Genomic DNA, 10,940 nt, shown 5'->3' on the forward strand with positions numbered 1-10,940 from the left:
GCTTACTAGTAGTGAGATTTAAAAAAACAAAAAACAAAAAACCAACCACCAAAGGAAACAAACATAGAAAACTAGCTTACTGCATACTAAAATGGAGAATGGGAGTATTAACTTGGCCAATCTGCAGATGTTAGACATGTGTTTAACAGCAGAAGGCTGAAAATGTGGGTCAAGTGCACTGTATGTAGGACTTGGTAAGCAAGCATTCATCTAACTGGGTCTGGAGGGTTTCTTGGGGGTACGCAGAGCACTTCTGAATGCATTATGCTTTCACAGCAAGCACACCTGGAAATAGGCTGCGGGGGGGGGGGGGGGTAAGGAGATAGACAAAAAAGTTTTTCAAGCCTGATGACACCTTTCCACTCCCACCATACAGGTTGGAGGGTAGAAAATAAAGGGTTCTAAACCTGCATTTGAGAGGACACCTCCAATCATAAATACCCCAGAAATTAAGACAGCTTCTCAGCTCAACCCATTACACATTTTGTACTTTCTCAAGGGCAGAGGTATGTGCTGTCTGAATTGAATCAAACTGTCCCATTAACAACTGTGGTAGATGGAGACCAGGACACATAACCAGGTTTATCATCATCTTAACCTATTTACATGGTTTTTCAGTGAATCTGGAATGCTGCATGAAGTTTTACAAGGCACTCATTTTATTCCTTGTATTTTTTTTTTCAGACTTGCATTGTGACTAGTCACTGAGGACGAGTCACATGGTATGAACTTTTAAAATCAGACAGCTAGAGCTTTAAAAAATAAATATTGAACAAGTACAAAACATTTTTCCACTCAAAAGGGCCTGGCTGGATTTTGATCAAGTTTTGAACAGAAACAAATTCACCTCTTCTTGCTGAGACTAAATGGTAGGCATTTCAACCCAAAAGGATTGTTTGAGAAAGTTACCGACACTTGAAAACAGGATTTTAAAAGCTGGATATTCAACTCAAGCTTTGACATGGCTGCTTTGCAACATTCTAATTTTGTATGCTATGGTCTAATTGACAATTCATTCTCTAACAATAATATTTAGCATTTATAGAATCCATAGATCTCAAAGTGATTTATAATGGTGTACACATATTATCCCCATTTTACAGATGGTGAAATTGAGGTACAGATTGCGACTTATCCAAAGTCACATAGCATGTCAGTGGGAGAGCTGGGAATAGAAGCCCGTTTTCTTACTCTCAGTACTGTGGCCCTGTTTGCTAGTCTAAAGGTTCTGAGCTACCACTAGGCGTTCAATGGAAGTGTATTTGGCATCATGCACAAGACAGAAACTTATTAAATTATTTCAATGGAATTTTTTATTTTATTTATTTGGCTGTTACAGTAATTTACTACTATTAGTTGGGAACCGGAAGCATTTGGAATTCCGCCTCAGTTCTCTCAAGCGTATACTTAAGATGTATGTAATTTATGTCTCATTACAAACACATGCCCTATCACTAGTCAGGCTTGGTCCTAAAGCAAGACAGTCAGGCTTGCTCAAGTTCAATATTCCCTAGGGGACTCTTCAGAAAGCCATCAAGCTAACACAGGTACACACACAAAGTGCAACAGATCAGGATGCACTTAGCCAGGGTCTCATCTTTGTGAAAGAAGGATCACCAGACAAAGTACTTTTTTAGCAGAATCCTTAGGAGCTGAGCCTTCCCCCCAACAAAGAGAAAAAAATTCACTAGATAATCAGATGATTACAAAAACCCAAACAAGTTTAAACAGGATCACAGAGTTGAAGACGTGCATCAAACATTACAGCACTGACTCAGGCTGAGATCTGTAAAGGAGACCAAAAGCGTATTAGCCGTTCCGAAGCTAAAGGGGGAGGTAGGACTGAATTCAGATTTAATTCATATGGGGGGTGGGGCAGAGAAAGACGGGGAGGGGTTTTCCTCTTTTCACAGCTACATTTACCAACTTCCGAACAGGTCTATAAAGCGAGACAATGGATCGTTTTTTCCTAAAACAAACGAACCACAACCTTCCAAACGTTGTGCTCTTTCTTGATTCAAACCGAAGCAACGAAAGATCACGTTTAAACCAAGTGGGTTTTCAAACTGCAGCACCACCCCCACGTCCCTTCGGGATTAAGCCGAGACTGATTGAACTAACGGGCTTTTCACCCTGTTAAAAACCTCGGCTTTTGTATAAACAGCCCATCGCAGCTGGGGGAGGGGGGTGCAGTTACTGACTCACAGCGAGCCAGAAATGTGCAACCCAAAATAAAGAGTTTACAGTGGCCGCAAACTTGCCTGGCGAAGTCCTCCTCATGGCAAGTGCCCTAGATCTCCAGACAAGCTGCTGTGTGAGCCCCCTTGCTCACTGTGGGCACAGGGATTGGGGGGGGGGGATGTGAATTTCCCTACATTTCCAGCTCAATCCAGACGGAAAAAAAATACGAGAGCTAGAGAGTCTGAGCCATGTGATCGCAGCTACATACCGAACGCAGCTCAGCCTTTCAAAGAGTTGCTACCTATCCTTTGCTGCAACTTAGAAAATATGCTCAATTGCAAAGAGGGGGAAGGGGGGGTATCCATTCATTTGCAAAATAATCCGGCGGGGGAGGAAAGCACCAGGCTGCTTCCAGATTGTGTCCTGCCGCAGTCTCCTTACCTTACTCTTCACTTCCACCGCGCTGCAATCGAAATACCGCAGAGTCTGAGATTTATTAAAACTCCGATTCATCTTCTCGGTCCCCAGTTTATCCCCCCCTTCCTCCTCCTCTTCGCCCTCGCTCAACAAGGGCTGCAGGATCCGCTGCCTCCGACTGTGGGAAAGTTTCCCCCGGGCTGCGTGTTGTCGCCGCTGCTCCGACCCTGGAATGTATCTTTCTTTGGAACGTTCAGGCGCCGGAGGTTCTTTTACTTTGTCCCAACGCTCGAATCAGAGCGCCCGCCCAGCTCGCTCTCCGGGCTTCTGTTTGTAACAATCGCTCCTCCAGCAGGGCTCGCAACGCCTCCGTGACTCAATGAGAGGAGGCGGGACGTACTAGACCCCGCCTCTGGCCGAACCTTCCTCCGTCCCTCCTCGCCGCTTTCATTTCCAGGAGAGAAAAGCTCCTCCCGCTCCGGAGGGTGTGCTTTCTGGGCTGTGATTTGCTACTGAAATCCCTAGTTAGTTAGAGGAAGTCGCACAAAAGAGTGGGAGCTGCGGACAGAAGTAATTACGGAGTCCGCGTATTAGAGAAGGATACAAACCAAAACGCGGATGGCCAGATATTGCCTCCTCTTCTCCCTCTCCCACAAATTTGGAGAAATATGGATACAAATCTGATCGCTGTGGTGCAAACCCATATCTGTGTAATGTATTTACAAATGATAAGGCAAACTACTAACAGGTACAATTGCCATGAAAGTTTAGCAGCCCCGGTACAATATCTAGTTACCAGCCCGAGACTATAATAACTATCATCAATAATATTGCCAGTCCTAAGGTTTTGATCCTGCAAACATTTATGCATGTGCTTAATATTACTACCATGAATATTTCAACTGATTTCGATTGAAATTCAATATAACTACTCACAATAGTAAAGTTAAGCACTTGTGTAAAGTGTTTGCAGGGTTGGGGCACAAGTGCTCAAAAATTATGACTGGGATTTTTTTTAAATTACCTTCTAGTTTTGGAGCCTGTAGGGTTCATGTTTTCAAGCTTTTCTTTGCAACCATGAGGCTTAAAAATGTACTTGATTTTAAAATGAAAGTTGATAGTCTTATCACATAACTCAAAAAGAAAAGGAGTACTTGTGGCACCTTAGAGACTAAGAAATATATTTGAGCCTAAGCTTTCGTGAGCTACAGCTCACTTCATCGGATGCATTCAGTGGAATGTACCTCACAAAAGCTTAGGCTCAAATAAATTTGTTAGGCTCTAAGGTGCCACAAGAACTCCTTTTCTTTTTGCGGATACAGACTAACATGGCTGCTACTCTGAAACCTGTCACATAACTCAAGGAACTGGCCCGTTAAAGAAAACACCAAATATGAAAATTGTGATAAAAATCACAAGATTTGGCAACACTTTAAAAATAATAGGAAAGTAATGATAATTTTCCTTAATATTAAAAATCACTCCAGGCAGTAGAGTCAGTAGAATTTTCTTAGTTTAAATATTTTTCTATCCCATTGCATGAAAAACCCACAGAAAAAAGATAAACTGACTGATTTTACAGGGGAAATCGTTAAAAAGACCATACACAAAATGCTGGCAACTCTGTAAAGTAAACAAACTTGAAAAGAAAGCAATTTCTTTTCTCTCTCTCTCTCTCTCTCATAGTATTTTAGGCCTGAGTCATGTAAAGATTTGTGCACATGTTTAACTTTACACACTATGTGAGCATTCCCAGTGTCTTCAATTGAACTACGCACAGTGCATAAAGTTAAGCACACTTGTACATCTTGACAGGACTTTTGCACCCTTGTAGAGTCATAGGGTATGTCTACACAGCAAGTAGCAGCCCACGGCAGTGTCAATCTCAGAGTCCAGGTCAACAGACTTGGTCTTGAGGGGTTCATGCACCCCCATCTTAGGCTTCAGAGCCAGAGCTCCAGTCCAAGCCTGAATGCTTTTGCAGGGTGTGTGAACATATCCATTGAAATATAAGGCCCTGATCCTACAAGGTGTTCTGTGGATGTGCAGGGGTGGACCACAAGGAACTCTTTGCAGGTTCAGAGCTAGTGTTTACAAAGTGCATTGGGATCTTTTGAGGTAAAACATTTCTATATAAATGTAAGATTATGATGATTATCATGATTTAGAGTCTGAGAACAGAAAGTTTAGATGGGAAAATTTCCCTCACTTCCTCCTGCAAATCAGTGCTTATTGGTCTTTCTCCCTCTCTTGTCACCAGTTATTGCTAATTATCATAATTATGTGTATTACAATAGCACCCAGGAACCCGCAGTCATGGACCAGGACCCAGTGATGAGCTGGAGCCGGTTCACAATGGTTTGCTAGAACCGGTTGTTAAATTTAGAAGCCCTTTTAGAACCGGTTGCTCCGCAAGGGACAACCGGTTCTAAAAGGGCTTCTAAATTTAACTGGCCAAAACTGGCGCCTTAGGCGGCGACTCCACGGGTGCTCCAGCCCTGGAGCATCCAAGGGGAAAATTTGGTGGGTGCAGAGCACCCACCAGCAGCTCCCACCCCACCCGTAGCCCCAGCTCACCTCCGCTCCTCCTCCACCTCCGCCCCTGAATGCGCCGCCCTGCGCTGCTTCTCCGCTGTTCATGCAGGAAGCTGGGGCGGGCTGAGAAGCAGTGGCGGCTTTGCACTCAGGCCCAGGGAGGCAGAAGTGAGCTGGGCCCAGGGGTCAAGAGGAGGGCCGTCTGCGCCGCAGCAGGTAACCTGGGGGGGGGTGGCAGCGCAGGGGAACCGCTCCCCGCCCCAGCTCGCCTCCGCAACCCTCGGCCTGAGTGGGCAGCAGCTGCCTGCTTCTCAGCCCTCCCAGGCTTCCCACTGAACAGCTGATTCGCGGAAAGCTGGCCGGGGGGGGGCGGGTGCGGAGAAGCAGAGCGGGGAGGCGCATTCAGGGGAGGAGGCGGAGGTGAGGTGAGCTGGGACTGGGGGTGGGGTGGGGCGAGGAGCTGCCGGTGGGTGCTCTGCACCCACCAAATTTTCCCTGTGGGTGCTCCAGCCTAAGGCACCACTTTTGATGTGATCAGTGGTGGGAGCAGCCGCTCCCCCTGCTCCCCCCCTAGCTACGATCCCCCACCCCTAGGAGCCAGAGGGACCTGCCAGATGCTTCCTGGGAGCTCCCCACCTCACCCCCGGCAGGTCCCTCTGGCTCTTAGGGGTGGGGTGGGCACCCACTGCAGTGGCCCACGAGACCCTCCTGCCCGGTTCTGGGGGCATTCAGGGGACGGGGGGGGATGGGTCAGGGGTCCTGGGGGGGCATCAAGGAACGTGGGGGGTTGGATGGGGCAGGAGTCCCGGGGGGCAGAGGTGGGCAACGACCCACTCGTGGGGTGAGGAGGGAACCAGTTGTTAAGATTTTGGCAGCTCATCACTGCCAGGACCCCATTGTGTGAGGCACTGCACAAATGTAGGTCAAAGGACAGTCCCTTCCCCAACAAATTTACAGTCTAAGAAATCGCTTAGAACTTGTTCATTCAATCTACATTGATGGAAACATAAAATCGGTAAGAATGGAATGTCTCTTTTTACTCAAAAAGTGTTATGCAATAGACAGCATTTTGAAGATCCAGGATGGTGTTTCTCCTCCAAAGTCCTACCAAAAAATGTCAATATGAGGAAAGGCACCTGAGGGTAAAAAAAAACATATTCTGAAAATTACTAACTGTGGACCTGATTCTTCACTGTCTTGCACCATTACAGTTATTTACACCTGTGTAAAGTGAGTGTAATAAATCACCAGATCTGAACATTTTACACCTATTTTGCATTTACTTTACACAGGTATAAGTGACTTTCTAAAGAGTCTGATTTTCTACTGCCTTGCCCTGTGTCTTTCTTCCAGAATTTTAGGGGCAAGAAGGGAATGAGACAACACAGATTAATGAAATTAATTGAAATTAATGAAACAAGAGCCTTCATTCATTTTTACTGGAAAAATGCATGAAACTAACATTTACTAAATGTATTGGTGTTTTACTGTATTGGAAGTGCAAGTTTAACTGTAACAAATAAACCAATGGTGGTTTGAAAAAATGAAACCTTTTCATGAACACAAGATTTCCCCCCCCCCCTTTTTTTTTTTCTTTAAAAGAGCTTCACTTTTATACCTTGAATGAGATGGGTCAGTTGCTAAGATTAGGAGCATTTCCATCAATGCCTTGGGTATCTGTAAAATTATTCTGGTCTGTTTCGGCATTCAAAATAGATGTTTAAGGATTCCACAACAATCATACAGCTGGATTCACATTGGGTAGTGGTTTAATATCTGGAGAAAAAGGGGCTCCCCCTCCTTTAATAACTGCTGCCTACCACCTTGACTATATAAAGTCATATCTGTCAGCTAATAGCCAGACACATTAGAACGCATTTAATCAATTATCAGTGTCTAGTCTAGTCAGGCAGCTCATGGGGGATGAAATCCTGACTTTATTGAAGTCAAGGGGAGGTTTCCCATAGATTTCAGTGGAGCCATGTTTTCACTTTGGGTGCATCCTGCACATACATAAGATGAGGCTCAAAACTAGTCCATTGTATTCCCAAGGCTGCAACATTACCATGTAGGCCACAAAAAGGAAACTCCTGATCAAGGCAGTAGGAACTGGGCTATCAGTCTCAGTTGAAAGTAGTTCTCTACATCTTACATGTAAGGTGAGAAAGCATACAGCCAGGACAAATCTGAGAGGGAGTTATTTGTGGCCTGATGATAGCACTACTTCTCAATTGCGTAGAGCTCTCTGCACCGGGGCTACAGCACCACAGTGCCAGTGTAGAGACCCTGGTCGATTACAGCACTGCGACTGGCCTCCGGGAGGTGTCCCCCAATGCCTGTTCTCACCTCTCTGGTCATTGGTTAGAAACTCTACTGCCCTGCCCTCAGGTGACCAACTGTCATCCCCACCCCGTAAATTCCTTGGGAATTTTGAAAGTCCCCTTCCTGTTTGCTCGGTGATGGTGATCTTTCCAGGTGGCCATGCCTGCTCCACGCACCAGGTGATCCCCCGCTTGGAGCAATGCCGAGCTGCTGGACCTCATCGGCATTTGGGGTAGAGGAGGCTGTCCAGTCCCAGCTGCGCTCCAGCCGTAGGAATTATGATACCTACAGACAGATTTCACGATGCATGACAGAAAGGGGCCATGACTGGGACACACTGCAGTGCAGGGTCAAAGTGAAGGAGCTGCAGAATGCCTACCACAAGGCGCGGGAAGCACCCATGAGCTGCCGGTTCTGCAAAGAGCTGGACGCGATACTCAGCAGCGACCCCATCTCCACTGCAAAGTCCCCTGTGGATACTTCGGTGGTTTGCGTGCTAGTCGAGAGTGGACCGAGTCAGGAGGAGGAAATCTTGGATGAGGATGTGGAGGGGGAGGGGGACTCAGAGGCAGAGGATGACTTGGAGGTCAGAGATGCATGCAGCCAGGAGCCCTTCTCTACCCTGGAGGGGGCTAGCCAGTCACAGCTGTCGGAGGTTGGCAAACTGGAGAGGAGGCCCCTGGTAAGTAGCTTTGATTTTGGGAATCGCTGAAGTGAGTTGTTGGGGGCAGGAGGGTTGCAGAAAGCAGGCTTCTGTCTGTGTGACGCAGGTACCACCACATGCCTAGTCTGAGCGGTGGAACAGGCTGTCGATTGACTCCCTCACATTACGGGGATCTGCCTCAGAGATCTTCAAGAAACTCTCATGGAGTTACTGGACAATCCGCTGCCACAGGTTCTTTGGCAGAGTTGCTTTGTTTCTTGCCCCTTTAAGGGTAACTTTCCTGTGCCACTCTGCTGTCACTTGGGGAGTGGGGAGGACCACTGCTGCACACAGGCGAGCCGCATAAGGGCCAGGGCCGAAGTCACTGTCTCGGAGAAGACCCTCCCTTGATTCCCTGCTCACCCTCAGCAGAGAGATAGCTTCCATAATGAATACAGCCTGTGGAAAATGTAGGGACAGGAATGATTATAAGGCCCCTTCTACAGTGCTGGCTCTCCCCAAGAGCCACATCCCCAGTGTACAGTATGGTTCTGGAACACTGATTTCCCCTGTCCCTGTGGTTACTCACCATTTTGGGGGTCTTGTGGCTCATGTGTGCTTGCCTGGGGTCAGCCAGTTAGTGACAGGTATGTGAATAGTGGCTATGTTTTAAATCAGTGGTCTGTGTGTTGCAAACACACATTTTGTAAAATGAGGCATTTTGGCTTCACAGATATGACCCTAGGAGCCCAGCCTCTCTCTTTGTTATCGCCAGCTGAATGGCTGCACAGAATTAGAAAGTGGCCACGAAGAACTAAAGAGGACTTTCTGCATGAGGTCATGATGCACTGCGCAGCCAAAAAACAAGACTTGAAGGAGTGGTGGGACAGCGAGAAGAGGGACCGAAAGGAGAACACGGCACACCAGAACAAAGCCATGGAGTGGCTCTTAGATGTTATGGAGTGCCAAGCGGACACGCTCCAGGTGATACTAGCTCTTCAAACCAAGCAGCTCTGCGCCCGCCCTCTCCTGCAGCCGAAGTTGCAAAACTCTTTCCCATGTGCCCCCCAGACACCGCCAACACACTCCTATTAACCTCCTGGCTCCAGTCTGTACCTGCTGCATTCCACTCCTGCCCCGTCACAGTCCTGCCCTGAGAACTCCCAGTACCCACTGCACTCAATACCCATCCCTCTGCAGTTTAGCCCTGCTGAAGTACAGTACCCGCCACTGCACTGTACTCAAAGGAGAAGGTTGGATAGGATACCTGGACATACACAAATCTTTAACCACCTCCTCCTGGGACCCTCCCTTCCCCCATCCCCCTCAGTGCTGATGTGTTTTTTTGTTTGTCTCTCTCCTCTCGTTATTGTTTTTTAATAAAAGAATTGTGTTGGTTTGAAAGCAATCAGAGGCCTGCAAAGCAATGGTCAATTCTTTTACACCTTCATAGTGCATCGTCTGCACCAATCACAATCACCTCCTAACATTACAAGCACTGCACTCCTGAGCATAGCAACAAATATTAGTGGCTTTCAGTTTCAAATTGCTACCTCAAGGCATCTCTTATCCTTATGGCCCTGTGCTGAGCCCCTCTAATAGCCCTGGTCTCTGGCTGTTCAAATTCAGCCTCCCGGCGCTGAGCCTCAGCGGTCCAGCCCTGAGTGAAGCTTTCACCCTTCCCTTCACAAATATTATGGAGCATACAGCACTCGGCTATAAGCATAGGAATATTGTCATTGGCCAGGTCCAGCCTCCCATATAAGCAGTGCCAGTGGGTACTCAACAGTCACACTCTGCACTTGCTCAGCCTGTTGTTGAACCGCTCCTTGCTGCTGTCAACTTGCTCCATGTATGGCTTCATGAGCCATGACATTAAGGGGTAGGCGGGGTCTCCCAGGATCACAATGGGCATTTTGACTTCCCCTACAGTGATCTTCTGGTCCAGGATGAAAGTCCCTGCTTGCAGCTTCCTGAACAGGCCAGTGTTCCTAAAGATGCGTGTGTCATGCACATTTCTGGACCTGCCTGTGTTAATGTCCATGAAATGCCCATGGTGATCCACAAGCACCTGGAGAACCATAGAGAAATACCCCTTCCATTTTATGTACTCGGTGGCTAGGTGGTCTGGTGCTAGAATTGGAATATGCATGCCATCTATTGCCTCTCCGCAGTTAGGGAAGCCTATTTGTGCAGTCATCCATAATGTCATGCACGTTGCCCAGTGTCACGGTCTCTTGGAGTAGGATGCAATTAATGGCCCTGCACACTTCCGTCAACACGCATCCAATGGTCAACTTTCCCACTCTGAACTGGTTAGCGACCGATCGGTAGGAGTCTGGGGTAGCCAGCTTCTACAGTGCTATCGCCACATGCTTCTCCAATGGCAGGGCAGCTCTCATTCTCATGTCCTTGCGCCGCAGGGCTGGGCAGGCAAGCTCATCACACAGTCCCATGAATGTGGCTTTTCTTATCTGAAAGTTCTGCAGCCACTGCTCGTCATCCCAGACGTGCATGACGATGTGATCCCACCACACAGTGCTTGTTTCCTGAGCCCAAAAGTGACGTTCCACTGTGGTCAGCACCTCTGTGAATGCCACAAGCAATCACATGTCGTAGCTACTATGTGTGGCGAGATCAATGTCACACTCCTCTTGCCTTTGTAGTTTAAGGAATAACTCCACTGCCCCTCGTGACGTGCTAGCGAGAGTGAGCAGCATATTGGTCAACAGTTCGGGATCCATTCCTGCAGCCCGAAGAGGCAGGGTGCGCAGTACACAAACCATTGAAAGATGGCACCAAATGCGGACGGAAGCACAGGGATTGCTGGGATGCGAAGCAA

At 47.5% G+C, this 10,940-nt stretch overlaps 1 protein-coding gene across 1 annotated transcript in view; it reads right to left on the bottom strand.

Moving 5' to 3' along the window:
* Positions 1–2,914, bottom strand: part of PARD6G (par-6 family cell polarity regulator gamma) — a 106,064-nt gene extending 103,150 nt beyond the window's left edge. The window contains exon 1 of the mRNA XM_073331840.1: positions 2,623–2,914. Coding sequence (XP_073187941.1) covers positions 2,623–2,694 — 72 coding nt within the window. The 5' untranslated portion in view covers positions 2,695–2,914. The remainder of the gene's footprint in view (positions 1–2,622) is intronic.
* Between the last annotated feature and the right edge of the window lie 8,026 nt (positions 2,915–10,940).

The sequence above is a fragment of the Lepidochelys kempii genome, chromosome 2 (assembly GCF_965140285.1).
Source record: "Lepidochelys kempii isolate rLepKem1 chromosome 2, rLepKem1.hap1, whole genome shotgun sequence".
NCBI lineage: Eukaryota > Metazoa > Chordata > Testudines > Cheloniidae > Lepidochelys > Lepidochelys kempii.